General features: G+C 41.4%; 2 protein-coding genes across 4 annotated transcripts in view; one reads left to right on the forward strand and one right to left on the reverse strand.

Moving 5' to 3' along the window:
- Positions 1-6,915, reverse strand: part of TUT4 (terminal uridylyl transferase 4) — a 44,334-nt gene extending 37,419 nt beyond the window's left edge. For 2 of the 3 annotated variants that reach the window (XM_014250766.2, XM_005521161.2), the window contains exon 1: positions 6,802-6,915. The gene's annotated coding sequence lies outside the window, so the exon portion shown is untranslated. The remainder of the gene's footprint in view (positions 1-6,801) is intronic. The other variant, XM_088060135.1, reaches the window with a different exon arrangement.
- A 3,731-nt stretch (positions 6,916-10,646) lies between these two features.
- On the forward strand, positions 10,647-19,573 carry GPX7 (glutathione peroxidase 7). The gene is made up of 3 exons (XM_005521162.3): positions 10,647-10,854; positions 16,980-17,241; positions 19,013-19,573. The coding sequence occupies exons 1-3, from the start codon at positions 10,648-10,650 to the stop codon at positions 19,174-19,176; spliced, it is 633 nt and encodes a 210-aa protein (XP_005521219.1). The 5' UTR covers position 10,647; the 3' UTR covers positions 19,177-19,573.
- The last annotated feature ends 1,261 nt before the right edge of the window (positions 19,574-20,834 follow it).

The following is a 20,834-nucleotide window of genomic DNA, read 5'->3' on the forward strand; positions in this document are numbered from 1 at the left end:
CAAAACCCACAAGCATTTTCCAGAAGATGCTGTTAGTGTCACATTCTTCAATAAAATATAAAACCTGAAGAAGAAAAAAATCTCCATTCCTAAAGCTGTTCCAACGGCCAAGTATTTTATCTCACAAACACGTTCAGTTAATATTGCAACTATTTTCTATTAAACATTGATTGCACCTGGTTCTTACTTCTAGACCCCAAATCGCAAAGTTTAAATAATATTTGCCTTTGGACTGTAGCCAGTCTTTCCCATAGCAAAAATAAAGCAGCAGGAACTCCTGCCCACCTGTACCAGCACTGCTGAAGCCTCAGGGTGGTAAGGAGAGCCCAGGGTTCCTCCAGGTTGGCTAAATTCAAGTTACTGCAGTCCCTGAGCAGCAGTATAAATCCCTTTATTTATACTATATAAATATATATATATATATATATATTTAGAGGCTGGTGAGCTGTCACAGCTCTGTACCCATCACTGTCTTTAAACTCTACGGTGGTTTTGGTTTTTAATTTCATGTAACCAAAAGAGAAATGGGAGTATGGTTTTTCAAATTCTAAACTAATCACGCTTTACTTGTTCAACCTGAAGAGGAGAGAAAAACTCCCGAGCCAACAAACAAAGCCAAAGCACAAAGACACAGAGCAATTCCCCTTCAGCCCCGGCCGGGAGCACGACGAGGCCAGCTCCAGGCTCAGTCCTTCCCCAAGCCGTGCTCGCTCCACCGCCGGGGCTGCTCCTCCCTTGGGCAGCTCTGCCGGCACCAAACCGGAAAACCAATCCAGATCAACATAAAGCTGCCACCAGGCAGGAGGAGGAGGAAGAGCTCGCCTGGCAATAACAAACAACTCGTAGGGTGGGGACAGCTCCTGTTGGCACCACTTCCAGATTAAAGCTACCATGAAACTCCGGCATTGGAGGAAAAGTGGGGCTGCAATTTGTTTTCGTATGTGGCACGATGTTAGAGTCGAATTTTGAAAGTAGGTTTTAAAAAAATCTGCAAAAATTATCCCAATTATTTGATCTAATCCATTCAATTAAATACACAATTGTATATCCAAAGAGAATATATAAACTTTAATCAAATGTACAAATGTGATGGGAAAACGTAACTAAAGAAACCGCTATTAAAAACTAGAACCCAGCTAATGAATTGAGTACTGTGATAGTGTTACATATCAAGAATGTAACCAAATATAAGTAATGTTAAGAAGCAGATTTAGTCTTTATTCCTAAGAAATATGAATGAAGAGAGGTCATGGCATTTCATAAGACAAGAATATTCTATATGAAAAAAAAGTTAGGAGTTCCACAATGAAATGCAGAATCTGAAATGCAAGTGCAATAATAATGTTGTTGAACTTTGGGATTTCTTTTTCTTTCCTTTTGCTCTTTAGTACTGAAATGATTTAGCAAATAAGAAATTATTTAAACTGCTGCAACATATTCAAGAGTAACCAAATAACCATCTCACATCGAACTGCAAAATAAACTAATGAAACTTTGTATAAGAAACAAAAAGAGACCTCCCTTGAACCCAGGACAGGACAAAAAGATCAGACAGATGACATATATCTGCATATGACAGAGGGAGAGAGGGAAATGGGGAGAGGGAAGGAGTGCCTCTAAAAAAAAATAACTTGGTTAGAAACAAAACAATGGACTGGAGTGAATCAGTGCTGAGGTGGCATCTTTGTAGAAACCTGGATGGCACGTCTTATTCACAAGCTCAGGCTCATACCAGATTGCCAGACCTGGAATCAAAGAAGAATTTTCTCACAGCCAGACTGGCAACAAAGCCAGAGCATTTTGCCTGCGTCTGCAAAGTGGGGTATGATTAACCTGTTGAAACCATTTCAGCATATTTCATTTATTCAATATCCCAGTGTTACAAGAGACTCAGTTTCCCCTGCTTTCTAAGTGTAAAGTGCCAGTAACTCCTCTGAAATCTAGCTCAGCTCTTGGATCTTTTTAGAAAAATAATCTGGCTGAAATACAACAGCTTGAGGTCAGGCAAGATATCTGATTGTAAACTCCAGAAAAGTATAAAAAAATCCATACGTACCTACAGCAACCAAATTAAAAATGTTTAAAATCAGCTCTGGTTAGAATTCATGTCAGGTTCACAAAATGAAGAAACTAGAATGTTTCACTTTCATTTCTGCCAGTTTTTTTTTTGTTTCCTCCACTTTGCAGACTAGCATTAGAAAACTTTGCATTTGAATTGCAAAGAATCAGAGTAAGGCTTACTCCCAAAGAGGGGGAAAAAGAAAAGCACCAACAAACTTTCAAGAAGGTATTTCTACCTGTTGTACCACTTCTTCCTCTCAATACATACATTTTGGGTCAGCCTTTGACATAACAGGGCCTCTTCAAAGATGAAGGCCAAGTTAAACTGAGCTCTTGCATTCCAAGTTGCTCTTTCATAAAGCTTTAAGATTTTTAATAATTTCATTAGCAGCAGAACTGACTCTACCTGGTTTCTTACACATTCATGTTGTGCTCCTCTGTCCCACTCTCAATCACAGCCCCTTGGGCAAGCAGGGCAGACGTGCTGGAGCCCTGTCTGGGTTGTAGCTACTCCCAGCTACAAATGGAACTTCCTCCTGCTTCCCCCTCAGCAGAGACCTCTCCTCTGCTGAGGCATAATTGTTCCAGAAAACAGACAGAAACTCAGTGACCCTTTGACATTACTTCAAATATGTTCTAAAATGTGGTCCCAATTGGCTGAAATGTCCAAAAGTAGGGACTAGACTGTAGAAAGGCAACTAAAAGGAAAGAGAATGGGCTTGTAAAGTTTTGTTTCCCTGGGGAGTACTAGATAAAATATAAACACAGAAAGTACTACAAACATAACTGTTATCAACCTCTTTCTATAAAGCATTCCCTCCTTTGAGATAGGGAGACTTGTATTTTATCCAAGACCTGCTTTTATCTCTCCCATTATGATTGTCCTTAAGCTCAAATCTCCCAGCCAGCCTTCCAACAGTAAGTGGGGTGATTAACCTCAGTGCCCCCCTCGCCTCATTACCAATATAGCCCAGCTGAACTTCCTCAAAAAAAATAAAAGGAAATTCTGCAAACAAAGGTTACAGCCACAGTCAGGAACAACAGGAAAGGTTGTCTGCTCAGAGTGCAGCACAAGTGATGTCTATGGACACCCCAAATGTGCTGGGGTGGGGGGGGTCTTTTGTGACTGTTTACAGTCTTAGGCCCAGTTTTCTGAGAACGTCTACAAATCATTCAAACCTCTCCCATGTTCTTTGTCAATGGTTTAAAAAAAATTTGCCACACATTTATGTTCGGTTTATGATGAACTAGGCATAACTTAGTACAAACTACTACCCATGCTTGATGTTTTTCCAAAGTACTTAAAACCAAAACTATCAGAGATTACTGGCCACTAAAGCGCTTCAGACTCCCCAGCACTAAACCCATCGGTATTCTTAGTAACAAATATAAGTGCTACATAGTGTTGCAGAACTCCCTCTTACTACAGGCTATAGAATTTATCCTAATAAGTGTAATACTAGTGTAAAAATCTACCCAGAAGGAAGTCAGCACAGCACAAATAAACTTTAACACACAAATCAAAGATGCAACAAAATTGGCACTCTGGGCTCAGTGAAGACAGGAAGGCTCTGATGCTGCATTTACAATGTGGAAGATTGAAAACTTCTAAGGAGTCATCATTAGATAAATAACTGGGTATATATACATATGTAAAAATATATAACACTGTAACAGGACAATATGCAATTTACAAAACTACTGCCTAATAAATGAAGTAACAAGAAAGGCTTTATCTGATACAAAACTTTGTAACATGTAGGTGCAAATATCTTACAATAAATTATGAAGTGAACAAAACACTCGGATAGGAGATCCATAAGGGATACGCTTGTTACAGATTACTCTGCATTGACTCACTGTTTTTTCTACAGCACTGTATGACTCACTGAGAAGGTGAGACAAACTAACGTCACCCAACGCCAAGAACTACCTCTTTCTGACCCTACTACTGCTGCTGCCTCCCGTGCCAAGCTCGGGAAAGCCATCCTCTCTCAGTCACACCACCTGTGTTACAACAGTCTCTCCTACCACTCTATTTCATATAGGCTCCTCGTGCTTTTGTACATTTTGGTTCTGATCCTACGTTTTACTGCAATAGTCCTTTACACCTCAGAGCCAACTGCAGCAAACCCTGGAGCCAGAAGAGGGGCAGCACCTGCCCCAAATCTCCCCATATGCTGCACCATTCATGCTGAGAGCAGAGCAGGAACAAGAGAGCTCTAACTTCAAAAACAAACACATACAACATCAGTCCAAGTACCCATGAGGAGGCTGGGAAAGCACAATACAGCACTGCACTGGTTTAGAGCCTTTCAGAGGCTTCCAGAGGCCTCAAAGGATCACAAAACTGGTTTAAATGGCAGCCACACATTGAAACAAATTTTTTTCACCTTGATCTTAACTTTCACTTATGCTCAGTGCTATGCTAAATGACAATACAGCAGTATGTATTGTGGCATAGAAGCTTGTCTGGATCTTGTATTTAAGCAACAGTGAGCCCTTCACCCAAACTGGAATCCTTGAGGAAGGGATGATCTTTGAACTGCTTTATACCAGCTGCAAACCAGTTCACAAACCACAGCAAAAGCAAACAAATCCTCTACAAGTATCCTTACGCCAGTTCACCAGCATTCAGCACTTTCCCTACTGAAAGAAACATGCTGAAAATCACGACTTCAGGAAAGCTATCAAGAACACAGCCATACTCAGTGGACTGAGTCACAATCGTTTGTAACACAAAACTGACTCCAGACTCCTGTGTCAAGCTTTGCTGACACCAAAAACTAAAATCTGAAAGTTACTTCTTGCTGGCAGTAGTATTTCATGCATCAACAGAAATGCAAATAAAAACTAAGAACATCAGATAAATTGGGTTTTTTCCAAAGACTTGCTGAAACCTTAGAAGCAAAATTACAAATCAAGGATACAGTATGAGTGCACATACATGTACGCAAGCATTTCTGTGAAAATAAAAGGAAAAAAAAAAAAGACTAAAAATTAAATTCATGTGCATTGTTACAATATTTAGATCTTCTGTACTTCTAAGTCAAACAATTTATCAAGCAATATACAAAACAGTCTTAATGTGCCAAAAGCACCAGAAATGTTGACTTCCACTGGACTGCTTCCATTGTGCACATTAATCCACTAAGCAAATTGAAAGATCCTTCTTTCCATGAGCTCTCCGTACAAGTCAGTACTGGTATTGTATTATTTCACTAAGACAGTGACAAAAATGAACTTAATTTAGTAGAAATGTTTTGAAAAGTTTAAAAAGCCAGAATTCCAACTTGAACACAGAATATACTCTCAGACAGTCAAACTGCCTTATGGTATCAACACAAATACAACAATCCTGAACCATGTCTGACAAGCAGATCCACAAGACAGTTAAGAGGAGCTCCTCAGGAATATCTTGCTTTCAAGTACAGGGAAATTCTGCCCCCCCTTCTTTCTCTCCATTGCAGAAATTCCTTTCAGAGGAAGAACTGGATAAATGCCCTGCACAGTGCAGGTGTCCCGTGGCATCCAGCAGCTTCTTTACCACTGTAAGCTGAGGTATGAGCAGAAAGTCCCAGCTGTCCTCTGCGCAAGAACAGAACACAGGAGGAACTTTCTGATCCCTCTATGTCTATCTTCTGGGAACATATGCCAATATATGTTCTAGGAAAAGGTAATTTCATCACAGAATTAATTTTATGAAGATTTTCGCTAAAGTTAAGTAGAAAAATGATTAAAAAAAGCTCATTGCAAAATTGGTATTTGTAAAAGAGACCTCTTACTCCTAATATAGCATCTTCTGCCAGGTACTGTAATTAAGTCAAAGTTCCATGGCTGGCTTACTTTTCTTGTCACGGAAATAATTATGTCATAACTATCTGGGGTCAGACTATCCAAAAAGCAACCACTGAAACCGGGAGCACAAGTCAAAAGCATAAACATCATGTATCCTCTATTTTCAAGCAAATGCAACGACCCCTGAATCCAGGGCATGGTGCTCAGGAAGCCAAGTGATGTGGACGTGTCACGGATATAAAAAAAATTTATTATATCCATACTTAGATACAACTATCTTTTTAATGTACTAATCTCTACCTTAGTTTAAATCCGATTATATTGTTTCTCTGTGTGTTACGAGCTCATCCTCCTTTGACATACCCAGAAACAACCTTAAAAGCCAGGAGGCCTCAGGTAATATGACACATTCAGCCAACTGGCAAATTGCAACATATTGCAAAAGCAGCAAAGTCGTTCAGCTGTATTTGTACACAAAATAAGCCAACAAAAGAGCACAACGACGTCGGCGAAGGGATGCCTGGGTGTCAATCCAGGCAGATCGCAATCCACGGAAAGGAGACCCTCTCACGGCGGAGCGGGCATGGCTCTCGAGGGCAGCCCCGCACATGGGGCATCTCCCTCCGGGCCTCGCCGACTGCGGTGGTGTCTCCCCCCCGCATCATTTAATTCCACAGGGCGTGCGAACAACAAACCGCACGCACCAGCTCCGGGCCGGATGCGCCCTCGGGGGCGGCCCCGGCCCCCCACTGACCTTGGGGCGGCCCCCGCGCCGCGGACCCCGGCGCTCCCCCCCCGCCCGGGCGCGGGGCCCGAGGCCGCGGCGGGCCGTCGAGGCGGGGCAGGGCTGGGGCGGGGGGCGCCGGCGCGAACAGGACCCCCCGAGCCCGCCTCCCCCCGGGCCGCCGCCCCCGGCCGCAGAGAGCCCTCGAGCCCCGGTACCTGTGTGCGGCGCTAGCGGAGCCGGCGCGGCGCCCCCGCCATGCCCGGCTGCGGCTGCTGCAGGCCCCGACGGCAGCGGCTCAGTCCGGCCCGGCCGCCATGTCAGCGGCGCGGTGCATTGTGGGGCGAAGGCGGGCGGGAGCGCCCCGAGGGCGGCGGCGCTGCGGGGCGGCGGCGGCGGGGACCGAGCCGGGCAAGCTGCCCGCACCGCCCCGGCTCTGCCGGGGAGCCCCTTGTGCCTCAGAACCTCCCCCTTGCTGAGGGGGCGACGCGCCCCCCTCCCCGTCTCCCCCGGCATTCAAAGCCTACCTCCCCCAGTGTCAGAGCGGCAAGTGGGGATGAGGGAAGAAGCAGCATTTTTTTTTTCTTTAATTACCCCCCAACAGCCATTCTAGTTTTCCCCCTTGTTTCTCTTCCCATGCCTCTTCTTACGTATAGAATCAGCCAGGTTGGAAGAGACATTTAAGATCACCCAGTCGAACCGTGCACCCAGGGCTTCCACTTTATCCCTACAGCCACTAAAACCACAGCACCCAGCGCCAGGTCCAGACGCCTCCTAAAAACCTCCAGGGATGGTGACTCCATAGGGCAACCTATTCAGTGCCTGACCACCCTAACGGGGAACGATTTTTTAATTCGTATCTAATCTGAATCTCCCCTGTGACAACATAGAACCATTTCCTCCGGTCCTCTCCCTACAGGTACGGCAGAAGGGGCCGGCCCCTCCTGCCTACAGCCTCCTGTCAGGAGAGCGATGAGGCATTGGCTGCCCAGGCCCTGTGGAGCAGGTTAGAGCTCGCTAGAGCCCGGGCCTTGATCTCCGCTTCCCCTGGGCTTCACCCCCTCCCCCTGTGCTCGGTGGAGACGGGCGGGTGTGCTCCGGGGACATGGGGAAATGACTCCAGGCTCCCTGACCTTGGCTATGAAGCTGGCCCCGGCAGCAGCCAGGGACAGTGGCTTGGCCAGCATGTCTGCTGGCAGATCCGCAGGTCCCGGGGGAGAAGAGCCAGCCTGCCGGCTCTTGGCAGTGCTGGACGGTGACCTAAAGGCACTGGCAAGTGCTTGTCTGAGGCAAATCCCTCTGTGATCCAGTACTACCCCTTTTTGGCAGTGAAATATCCTGTTGTTGGCACTTCCTAGCCCAGGCTAAGGAGGCCTTTCCAGGAAAACAAGGCATGTAAAAGATCAGTGTTGAACTACAAAAGGGGTTCAAAGGAAACTATTAAAAGTAATATGAATACTAGTGCTGGAAACACTACCTCAGGGAGTTTGTGTAGGCAAAAAAAAGTTGCAAAATCTGTAATACAGGATTCTGTAAATACTGACAAGACATACTTCTGAATGTATTGTGAAGTCAGCACAATCCATAGAGGTAACCTGGGTTGGTTTTTTTTTGTTTGTTTGTTTGGTTCACTTGAAGTTCACACTTGACAAATTAGGACTGGGTAGCTCAAGGTATTGCTCATGGGATTCACCTTCAGGGACGCGGGACAGTCCAGGGCAGCAGAGACAGAAACAGCAGTGCTGCCATGAGGGCAGCTGAGGTTAACTGGGTGGTGGTTCCAGCCTATTCCAATCTATTTGACAAAGATTTTTGTTAGGTTTAGGAGGCCAAAGAGTAAATTGCAGAAATAACTAGATTATACTTGCTGCTGGATACAGTCCTCCTAGATCAACATTGAGACATGCTAGTGAGCAAACACGCCAGTTTGCAAACCTGACTGGCATATTTCCTTCAAATAGTTGGATAGACTTTAATATGAACTGGCAGTGCAGTTTGGCTCTGAAAACTTGCACCGGTATAAAGCCAACAGTCTTTGACATAGTCTCTTCCTTTGTGTTCAGGAACAATGCTTCCTTCTTTGCTGATGTTAAAGAATGTTTTATTGCAGGGAGCAATATAGAAACATGGCACTATGAGAGGAAGCAGAGTTCTACTGCCAGTGGGCCATTATTTAAAGAATTCCCAATTCAGTGCCAGTGATCAAAAGCTTTCAGATTCTGGGCTCAATTTGTAGGAGAAAATATGACTCTGAAAGCCACTAAATTTTATCTACAAATCAGAGATGGTAATCATAAAGGTGTAGGAAGTAGATTTTATAAAGTCCCTTTCTAGAGCAAAACTTGCTTCTTATGTTGCAGTATGATGCCTCATTTTTAGTCCTATACCCAAGCAATTAAAATAATATTCCTCAAAAGTGTAAATGTGTATTGTAGATTTGTTTTTAATTTTATGACCAAAAAAAAAAAAACTTATGCAGATCATCAATGGATTTTTTTTAAAGATTATTTTTAGAATTTACTATGTTTTAAAAATATTTTTAAATTGATATACCATAATAAAGCCCTGTTCTTTCTCCAGATGTGTCTGAAGAAACTCTAAAGCTTCTTAGATAATTTCCTTGTAAAATGAGCAAATCATACTTGACTGTCATCTTGGTCAATACTACAGCCAGGAAAGTATTCAGAAAATACCACTTATCTGTGAAGAACTTCACATTCTCATCACAGTGTATCTTTCCTGTAGAGAGCATGGCAGAAGATTTTCCATATATCCATCAATATATTTTTCTGGCATATTACATTATTCCTTGATGTTGGGTGTCTACTTACACTGAAATATATAAAAAATGTGAAACATCTGAAATGCTTAAAAACTATAAATAAGTTTTTCAGCTAGCTATATATGGCTTCTTCCCTTACAGTAATGCCAGTCATGCTTGAATTACCTAAGCAAATTTAATCAAAATGTCAAAGATCTACCAAAATTCAGGTTTTTCTTAAAAAAACAAACACAAAGTCAGATTACAAAATGTAATTTGCTCTTCAAAAGATAAATTTCCAATATGCCTTGGAGCCACTCTTAATTGTTTTCTGTAAATCACTGCATTTTCCTTTTCTTTGCCAAGAACTATCAGAATCCCAGCCATCCATGACTGACCAGTTTCTTGGTCCAAGAAAAAAATCAATGACTATCAAAAGCTTTCTATTGTTGTTACTTTTTAAGTACAAATCCTTTTCTTCCAAGCAAACTGTACAAATGGCATTTTTTTGCAGACAACCCAAGAATGACATCAGTGCACTGAGACAGTGTTTTGGCTCTGAATGTCTGAACACTGATTCCAAACTCAGTTCCTGATGCTTTATGGCTCTTTCTTGATTGAAAACCCTCCGGCAGTGTGGTTTCTCCCATCTCACACAGTGAGACCAGTGGTCCGGCCACTCACTTTTCACCAGCCAGGTGCATGCAGAGCTGAATTTCCCGCAGGCCTGGCTGATGTGGCTGTTTTATGTGGCGTGTTGGTGATTCTGGTTTTGCTGACTGTGTGCTGTGACTCCTGTTCGGAGCGCTCCCCTCAGTAACCAGTAGCAACCAAGCCACTGCTGTCCTTCGACATTACACCGTAATCACTACATGGTATAGTTAGTACACACACACACACAAAAAAAAGGCCTCTGCAAATCCATCAAAAATCACAACGACATAGTTAAAGCAGGATCTTTAATAACACCAAGGTCATGGCTTTGATCCCTGTATGGCCTATTCACTTAAGAGTTTCACTCAGCGCTCCTTGGGGGTGCCTTCCAACCCAGAATATTCTGCGATTCTGTGACTGGCATCCCACAGACCGAGAAAACTAGTGTTTTAAACCCATAACCATTGAGTGCACCTCTTCCACCACGAAGCGCTCCTTTGCAGAGCGTGTGCATCCTGCAGGGAGCCGTCCCGGCGCGGCGCGGAGCGGCCGGAGCTGCCGGGTGCCGCAAAAGGCCCGTTTGCAGCAGCGAGGCGTTTGTGGCAGCGCGGCCGGGCCGGGGCCGGGCAGAGCGAGGCGGCCGTGCAGCATGCTGGACCCGGAGGGCAGTGTGGAGCACCAGCCTGCCTCCTCCTTCCCCAAAGTCCTCCTCATCCCTCTAGCCATGCTCCTCGCAATTGCAACGCTCCTGCTCTTAGCTTTTTCCGCTACGCGGCAGAAGGAGCCTGATTTTTACACTTTCAAAGTTGTAAACATCAGGGGCAAGCTTGTGTCTCTGGAGAAGTACAGGGGCTCGGTAAGTGCGGCGGGGAGGGCGGCTCCCGCCCGGGCTCGCTAACAGGCAGCCCTTGCATGTCCGCGGAGCGGGCGCGGGGGACAGTGCTCGGAGCCTCGGTGCACACGCGTGTGCATCTGGGCTGCTCACTCCGTGACTCTGCCCTTTGGCGAATTCGTCTCGCTAACACAGGCTCCTCTTCAATAAAGCGTTTGCAGTCTAACCCCGTGTGAGTCCGCGTCTTCTCCCGCTGCAGCCGCCTGTAGACGTGGCAGGCAGGGAATGCTGCCCTCCTGCCGTTCTTGCAGCAGGATGGATTGCTCTGGGTTCTGCCTATTCCATTGGAAGCTCAGGAAGTTTGTGTCTTTGTGTAACTTACTTTTGGAGTTTATTTCTGCCTTTTACTTGCATGACTTCTTGTGTGTTATTCTAACCTAAATCCCATTCCTTTTTAATGATCTACATTAAAAAAAAAGGGGGATTTGATCCGTGGCTAGTGGAGTTAACAGATTTCACAGTAGTTAGTAAACACATGAGACACTACAAAGTATCAGAGTATAGTGAAATTGTAACATCATGCGAATTCCTCTCTGGCTTTTTAGTGTGACAGCAATATGAAGAAGGGCACGTAGATACATATGCTTTTATGATGTCTTCTAATTTGTATTTACATATTACAATAAGTATTTCTAGGTGGAGTTTTCCATACCATTTTAAAACAGTGCCCCTGACTATAATCTGATTTTATTTCATTTTATTTTATTAGTGGTTTGATCACCTAGAAAAGATGGTCTGTGCCTATGGAAGAGTGAAAAGAGAACTTAGCACACTCATTATACTTAATACTATAACCTCTTATAGCCCCTTTCACAAATTATAGAAGCTAAAATCAACATAAATCCCACAAGTGCCATTCTTAGCACTCAAGCGACACATCTGTGATACAATCAGGCAGTCCAGTAGTTTCTCTGCTGCCCAAAAAACCAGCACCACTTCTCGTTTTCACTCTTTTTCTCCAGCTTTGTGTTTACACCTTCTTTTTTCTCCTCCTCAGATGTCTGAGCTCACTGGTCCTCAGCAGCAGGTCACTAAAACATTGGCAGGAAAACAGAGAAGCTATATAGGGAGATGCACATTTTCTTGAGCTCAGCAGAAAGGGATACTGGTAGATTTGGACCAAATGAGAGGTCTAAATCCTGTCTGATCAAAGTTCTTATGCCCCCTCATTCTCAAGTGAGATACAGCAGAACTGGTCCCATGCCCACTCAAATATCTGTGCTGGAAAAAACCATGGAAGCTGTTTAATATTGAGCAATATTTGTGTTTTTTTAATGAGCTCCTTCCAAAGGTTCTGTCAATAAATCCTGTTACTGGTGCATGTTTTGTCTGCGTATCATCTGCTAATCTGAATAAGCAAATACCACCTGTAGCTTCTCTAACTCAGGGCCAGAATCCACATGGAAAGGAGTTAAAGGGGAACTTGGAAGAGTTCCTTACAGCCACTCTGCAGAGAGCTGGGGGTGTTTGACCCCTCTGGAACAAACTACAAAGCCTGGTCTGGAATATCATGAACAGGAAGGTTCAGGGCATGTGCTGTATCCCAGTGCTGTGGTTCCAGGCCACTCTCCTGGTTTCATAAAGGGAGCTCTAGAGCTGTATCTGGGAAAGATAATACCATTGATGAATGGTATTCTTTGATCTCTGCTAGGCACATGGAATAGTTTATTCCAAAGAAGTGACATTCAGCTTCTGGAATAAAAGATAGATTTGCGTTCAGAGATCCTATTAATATTCTGGCTACCTGCTCTTTGCTAATGTATGTGCACAATTTTAAAGAAAATTACAGCAATAAAACCCATCCCTTTTTGTCATTATGTTGTCAGAACTCAGTATCAAGATAGAAAAAGGTTAATTAAAATTCCCATTTGTTTCTTAAAATAAACTTGCTTAAATCTGTAGTTAGATAAGTAATGTTAAGGCGTAGGTTTATCATAATATTTTAAAGCTATTAAAAGAAAGCAAATATTATTAAAGTACTATGTGTATGCTGGTGGTGTTTTAAGGAAAGTGAGTCACTAGTTAGCTCCTGGAACAATAGTCTGTTAATTGCTAAACCAGCTTTTACCAGCCTTAAGCTTTCTGGCACATGTAGAGAAGACATTTTCTTCAATTCAGTAATTCAGATAATTTATTTAAATAACTACTTAATCGGTAGTCAAGAAACTTACTAGGAATTGAAACAATGCAAAGACTTCCAGACTCTAAAAAAATTAATAAAGTCTGCTAATTCTAAAACCACAAGAGCCGTGCTAAGTATAAGTAATCAGTGAAATTCATGACTGACAGGATCATTCTTCAATAAATCATTATTAATATGAACTTGTGTCTATTCAGATCATTGAAACAATTTTTTCATAGTAAGAAAAAAAAAAGACTGATATTAATTCACTTTCTATTCAAGTGTATCTTGATATGAACCACAATTACCCTCTGTTATACAGTAAATAAAGGGAGGACTGTTACCACTGAGAAAAGAGTTTCACAACTGAAATAGATAAAAAAACTCTCTGGTTCACTGTGCTGTGGAGGCCATCCTTCTGTGGTTTTTCCATGCCACCATAAAATGTTGACCCACCACTCATCTACATTAAAAATTAAGGACAATTATTATGGTTGGACAACAATCAAGAGGATCCAAACAAGACTAGTTTTCTATCTAATCTAATTCAGTAATCTTTTATTATATGATCTGTATCTGATACGCTGTAAGAGGCAGTATTCTTACCAAAAATAGTACCTATTTGGGAGTCAGAACTCCCAAACATCAACTGTTCCCCTGCTGTGTTTGTGCCTGTCTTGATGTAACGGTACCAATCTACCACCCAGCTAAGTACAGTGTGCTGGGGTGGAATTAAGCAGTGTCAGTGCAGTGCCTTTGGAAATCTTGAACCATAGGTGTTGTAATGGAAAAGCATTAGGCACTATAACAACTGAAGCATTATTTTTTAACTAAATATTATTATTGAAAGTATTGCTAGGCACTTTGGACCCGGGCTGGCTGCAATCCAAAAATGAGGTGTTGCTGAGTGTGGATTAAATGCAGAGCCACTGAATTACTGCACAAACATTGCTATTTGTTCCATGAAGGTGACAGCTCAATGAGTTGGTGCCATCTGATACTTGTGGCCAGTTCTTCCATCAGTCACATGGAGCCAGTTAAGAATTTCTGGGTGTAAAACCGCAAGTATCTGCTGTGTCTGCTGACAGATCCACAAAGGGTTACTTGAAGCTGAGACAGATTCCTAAATATGTCCCAAGATTTTTCTCTAAAGGAGGCACTCTGGTGTGAACATGAAGTAAAGCAAGAAGAATTTTTGCACTGTTAAATAAATGAGTTCACTACTAGAATGCATGCGTTTTCTAAGAAAAGGGGATGATCGTTTTAAGAGGTCAGACAAAAGCTGATAAAGAAGTCAGCTGAAATTAAATAATTTTTGTGAGGTCCATTGAACTGTTTGCACTGCACACTAGGTGGTGTGCTTGACTTGCACTCTCAGAGCCTAAAGTCAGACATATTGAACTTAATTTAAACCAGTAATAGTTGTAAGAAGACAAAGTACAGCCTCTACATGAGAGCAAAAAGAGTAACTGTTATTTTTTAAAAATAAAATACAGACTAAAAAAAATCAGCACATGAAATCTCTTCTAATACCAGACATCCGAAAGATAACTCAGGAAAGATTTTTAAAGAATCACTTTAAACATTTATTGAGAAATACTAACATCACAAAAGTTTTCATTATATATGTTATTTATACTTTTAAGAGGTTGGCACTATTAAATTATGGAGTTCTGTAATGGAGAATTCAGTTACAGAGAATGCACTTTTCTAAGGAAAAAAGAGAAACATAATGTGTCTGCCATCCCAAGAAATGCTGAGTGTAGTTTCCATTTGTTTTGGGGGAATATATTTGCAAGTTTGCACTGTTGTCTCTGTGAGCTCTCAAGCCTTTCACCACCACACCAAGTAAATGCTGTTTTTAAGCAGCTGTGAATGAAATTAGTTTTTTCTTTTTGAGTGAATTCTTTCAAGCCCTCTTTTTACTTAAAATCAAGTAAAAGCTACAAAAGCTTGATTGTTTTCACTGGCAATTCATCTTTCATACCTGTTTTAATATGAACACAATCCCTACACAACCATATTTCCCCCAAACCTCCAATGACAAATTCTTACATTACCCTTCTATTTGAGAGAGGGTAGCAAAAGAGGTGAAATCAGTAAGGTCTATGAATACTTCTGCATCATGAAAATTCCAAGACTTAAACTATATTTAAAAAAGCTTCTAAAATTTCACATGGAAGAACTACATGTGACTTCAACTCCTAGTGATACAATTTATCTTTCCTAAGCTACAGTTATCACTGTGCTTGATAAATCAGATTATTTGAAAACAGAGCTGCCAATAGTTATTTTTTATGTCCAACATACAAACTCTGTTTCAAATGCTGAAAGTCTGCAACAGGAATGCATCATAAAATTATTACCTCTTCTCTGGGTAAAAAAAAATCTAATTATATGCCATAACTTTGGACATTTTAGGAGACTGAATTTAAAATTTTAGAGCTTGTAAGTGTTGTCTCAATGAATGTGATGATCTCATCAGGTCAGATGGCTGCAGGTCATAGTTCATATACAAGTGTACAGGGGTTGTTTAGATTCTATCCTCTTGACACACTGCACCATAAAGAAGATTACACCAACTTGTGCTTTAAGAGATTACCTGTCTTCCAGGAAAAACAGTGGCACTCCAAACCCACTTTAAGTTCAGTAGCTGGCCTTTGATGATCCTCATGGATCCTTCCAACTCAGGATATTCTATGATTCTATGACAGCCATACAGTTAGAAAAAGTAGAAAATACACAAAGTAAGTGTTAATGTTTAATGTAAGAAATTACAAATACCAACATCCCCTTAGCTTTTTCTTTACTCATTCCTACCCCTTCTACACATTTCATCTTATGATCCCATATATTACCCTGATATGTACCTTTATATGCCAGTTTTCTGTCTTTAAAAACACTATGCTTATGTAGCCATTTATTTTTCACTAAATAGAATTTATTTCACACATCCTATTTCCTTAAATACTTTTGCATGAAAGAACTAGAATGGACTCAATTTATGTAGAACGAGTGGCAACTCACACAAAATTTGTGAGAATAACAAAACTATAAGTCTGAAATTCTAGAGGTTATTTAAGGATAAAATATCTCAAAAACCAATGAAAAGTTCTTCAAGGTTTTGAGAAACTGTAATATGTGTTAGTTCAGGCTTAGGTCAGTTAGTATCCCCAGAAATTCTGTTGTTCCTGTAGTGCTGACCTGTCTGTGACAACTTCCTGCCAGCTGGATCTGTGTTGGCAGACACGTGCCTGGTGCTCATACAACGCACACAGCATTGAACACGATCCACTGCAGGAATGACTTAAATGATAGTGGGCAGTCCTCACTTCTCGGAATCTCTAATTGAGCCAGTAAACCTTTGTGCTAACACTGTTGTCATTTTGTCACAACTGAGTAGATTTACTCTAGAAGTGATGGGAAATTTTACAGCCCTCACTGCACAGACCAACCCCAAATCCTCTCATTGCTTCTGTTAACTTCCAGGTCAAAACATCTACGCTAGCAATGATAAATGCATCAGCCACTTCTGCAGGGGCATTGAATTCTGAGCAAGGAAACATGCTGCAGAGTAGATGCTTCACAACAAATAAATAAACAGCAAAATATACATTGATTTGCAAGTTTCTTTCATGCAACTTGTTATATCTTAGCTGGATGGTCTCTTCTTAATTATGCTTAGAACCTGTCCAAAAGGCAGAATGGAAAAACACAGATTCTCAGAAAACTGAAGATTAGGATTACTCAGAAGTTGGTTGATTATTTTAATGCTTACCAAAGAGAAATACAGAAAAGAAATATTAAATCTTCCTTTTGTGAACAGAGCTCAGTGTAGTTTCAAATATGTGTTCAGTCACAGTTCCCTAGACATACTATTTTTTTTTTTATTAGTCTGCATTCCAGCCCACCTGCTGGAAAACTGACATGTGTAACACATTTTTAAATGTGCTTTCTTGTTCTTCAGGTGTCTCTAGTTGTCAATGTTGCAAGTGAGTGTGGGTACACAGACAGCCACTACAAGGCCTTACAGCAGCTGCAGAGAGACCTGGGCCCATACCATTTCAATGTGCTGGCATTCCCCTGCAATCAGTTTGGGCAGCAAGAACCAGACACCAACAAAGAAATTGAGAGCTTTGCACGAAAGACTTATGGTGCCTCCTTCCCCATGTTCAGCAAAATCACAGTCAGTGGAGCCGGAGCAATTCCTGCCTTCAAGTACTTAATTGGTGAGTAACCTGGAATGCTTGGAGGGTTGTTTCACCTGCATAGAAGTCCTCTGACACAAAATAACATCCAACAGAACAAAGAGATCTCTGATTGTGCTCACAGAGATGTTAGGCTCCAAGAGGTCAGAAGTCATATAGTCCCTCCTCCTGCACAAGGCAGGATTTCTCTCTATCACCTTTGTTTTACCTTCCAACAAGATCTCCAGAGATGAGAACACATCAGTAGCAGATGTCCTGTAAAAGCTGGTCCAATAAACCTCTACATGGAATACAGGCCCTGAAATACTCTCCTCTAGGCATACACACCCTGCCCTTCCTTTTTCCATTTTGCAGCCTCCTAGGTGCTCCTCCTGTGACATGAGTGCTGCAGGTTGGATTTATAAGGTTCATCTCTAGAACTGTAGGATAAGTGGAAGAAAAGCACCTCATAATTTACTTCAACAATCAAAGAGTGAAAGCAGGCACTAGATGACGTCCTTGAATACTCCCTTCCTCATTCCTCCCCAAGCACTGGAACAGCCCTACTGTGCAGTTCCTCCAGTTCCAATCTGCTTTATAGCCAGCACTGACACCTGAAGAGGTTTTGCTGGTTCTTACCAGCCAGAAAAGCAGGATATTCCCTATCAAGGCACTACTTTTCTTGCACTGAACAGATGCTTTAAATGCTATTTAATTGCTATATTAAAATGTCAGTCTTAACCCAATGTGAAGGAAATGTCTTTCAGCAATGAAATAAAGCCCAGCATGACACAGTACCACCTGAGCTGCATTCTGCAAGGACCATATCCCTGCTGATTCTCTCCAGCACACCACAGTGTTCTCCCAAATCCTACTGAATTTAAAGGAGTGTGGATATTATTTCTGACTACCCCAAGCTCACCTCCATCCAGGTGTCTGCAATGGATCACTCTGCTAGCCAAAGTTCCATGTAATCCTCTTTACATCCTTCCATCTCTTTTTGCCCAGGAGAGTTACTCCTGCAGATTCCTGTGTTCCAGGAAACTTGCAAAACTTGTGTTTCGCTGCTCACCTGCCCGCAGGGGGAGGCTGCTGGAGGCTGCGTCTTTATTCAGCACAATGACAACATAGTTAAAAGTGAGGTCTGGCTGTGTCTTGATGATACATTGAAATAACTTTTAATTCCTTATAAGGTTTGCCCAATGTATAATCAGTGGAAAAAAAATGCTAATTTGTCTGTAGCATCTGTACTTGTGCTTTTGGGGGGATGAGGTTCCTGGTCTATTTGAAAATCCTGGAAATTTTTTTAGGAGAAGATGAGAATTAGGTGGAAACCTGGAACAATTACTTTGTTATTTTTTCATGTAGCATTTCTTGAAACAATCTTCTGAAGCACATGATACTGGGTGCTTTCGGAGGGAAAATTCTGGATAAGCAAGTAATCAGTCCTGGTACAGCTATATTATCATGCCAAATTCCATTTCCCTATCAGTGTTAAGCTGTATCCAGTATATCTCTATAGCACAACCCCACAAGCACATGCCCTCACACACTTCAACACTGATAATTGTGCTTTCTCTGGGCTCAAGCTTCCCTGTTTTCATTAGTTTCCAAGGGACTACTGTCTAGTTAAAGCTGTCTGTTAGAAAATTGATCTTATTCAGTCTGAACTTCCTCTTAATTTTACATTCCTTCTTTCTCTGCAAGGTTAATCATCAAATTGACATGAAGAAATGTCAGGAATTGGCTAATGTCGTTTTAATGTCGTTTCCTAATATTTAGCTTTTTTTTTTTTTTTTTTTTTTTCCTGTAGATTCTACAGGAGAAGAACCAACCTGGAACTTCTGGAAATACCTGGTGGACCCCAATGGGAAAGTAGTAAAGGCCTGGGACTCTACTGTCTCTGTTGAAGAAATAAGACCCCATGTTACAGAACTTGTAAGGAAAATCATCCTAAAGAAGAAAGATGAATTATGACTTTCAAAAATCCCAGCATGCCAATTGTATCTTAGTTGAGATTTAGGGCTGGACTTTGTCTTTTCACATTCCAAAAGAGAGTATACGGGGAAAGGGAATTATGACCAGTTGAACCTGTATTCACCATCGAAGAATGTGGAAACCAGCAAGTTAACAAAGTAATGCAATAATTTTCTCCAACCAAATTCAGTTTGAGTTTTCTAGGAAAGAAGAAATCTTCAGCAATTGTTTCTTCCCCAATTCAATTATTAGTCTTTGGTAACACTAAAGGAAGTCAGTTCATATAGGAAGAAAGATCAGAATAATGAGAATGTCCTAGCTGGGATTTCCCTGATAGCTACAAATCTGTTGTCATATTTTGATTGCAAAATGAATAAAATAAACAGCAAAAAATGCCTGATTGACTTAAGGTGTGTGCTAAGAGGGCCAAACCACATACCTTCAGACCAGACAGAATTTGCATGTTCCAATTACCACAGCCAAACAGTTAATTTCATCTGTCTAGAAAGTTTGAAGGGCATGGGGAAAATGCATCTATAAATCTTAAATGAAAGAAATATGAAGACAAAGGCCCTGTAAAAATTCTCCAGAAGCCATGAGAAGAATTTCCGCATTTTTTCACCAAGATTATCAGATGATATTTAAATAGTCATTGAACATCTGTAGGACCAGAGTCTACATGAAAAGGCTATTTCTTTCTTCTACTAGCATTTTGCCTTAGAATTACTCTCCCCTCATAAAATTGATGTTGAATTTTATTATTTATTATTTTTCCATTTATAACACTGTCCAATTTTGCTGCATGTACAGACAAACATCAGACAATCAAGATATTTTTTCCATGGAAATAATTTTTCAAATATTTAATTCTTGCATAGTGTTATATAATTTAATACCACATTACAGTTAAAAATGCTTAATGGAAGCTTTTCCAACTGTAACAGTCAGGCATCTGCTCAGGCTTCAGAAGTCCTTGAATTTTAGTTTTAGTTTGTACTAAAATAATAACACTGACATTTGCAGCCTCATTGTTCCTTGACAGAAACCCTTTGAAAATCTTCTCAAGAAGAACTCTTTTTATCTCAACAAAAACCCAATATTCCCATCCTGTTAACCTCAGGATGCCTTAAGAGGAATCTAGCCATGTCCAACTTCAGTATTATTGACGAGTGAAAACCATTTTTGTGTCTTCTGATGCTTTCAAGTAGCACAGACAATGTTTGTCCATATAGTTGTCAGGGCCCATGTGTACAAATAAGCCTTAATTGACCTGACCATGGTAAAGACTTTTCCCAACTCCTCACTGCCATTAGAGCTCTTCAGCATCCAAGCAGGCTCTTGTTGAAATCAAAGGCAAATATTATGGCATGGTCTGGCTCACAGAACAAGAGGGAAAAGAAGAATACTGATTTGACTCATTCTGTGGAGTTCTCCATGGAAGTAAGATCTCCAGGTACTTTAGGATTTGCAGGAAGAACATGAAAGACAGAGATTATACTGCACACAACAATCTCAAATTGTCTGAAAGAAGCTGAGAGCAAGTTTCTTTAAGTTTTAGTGGAAAAAAAAGAGGGGGTGGAAGAGAGAATAAAAGGAAGAAGTAATAGAACATAAGTAAAAGGAGAAATCAAGTAAAGAGAAAGACGGTTTGCAGCCAA

This window comes from Pseudopodoces humilis, chromosome 10 (assembly GCF_049639895.1).
Source record: "Pseudopodoces humilis isolate 2021_Gansu_Grassland_sample_001 chromosome 10, ASM4963989v1, whole genome shotgun sequence".
Classification (NCBI taxonomy): Eukaryota; Metazoa; Chordata; class Aves; order Passeriformes; family Paridae; genus Pseudopodoces; species Pseudopodoces humilis.

What these genes read in the sequence shown, in the direction of transcription:
- GPX7 (XM_005521162.3), top strand. Translation starts at nt 10,648, where the DNA reads ATGCTGGACCCGGAGGGCAGTGTGGAGCACCAGCCTGCCTCCTCCTTC. An exon ending in TGGAGAAGTACAGGGGCTCG is followed by an intron (nt 10,855 to 16,979) that starts GTAAGTGCGGCG and finishes CTTGTTCTTCAG; the next exon opens with GTGTCTCTAGTTGTCAATGT. An exon ending in TGCCTTCAAGTACTTAATTG is followed by an intron (nt 17,242 to 19,012) that starts GTGAGTAACCTG and finishes TTTTTCCTGTAG; the next exon opens with ATTCTACAGGAGAAGAACCA.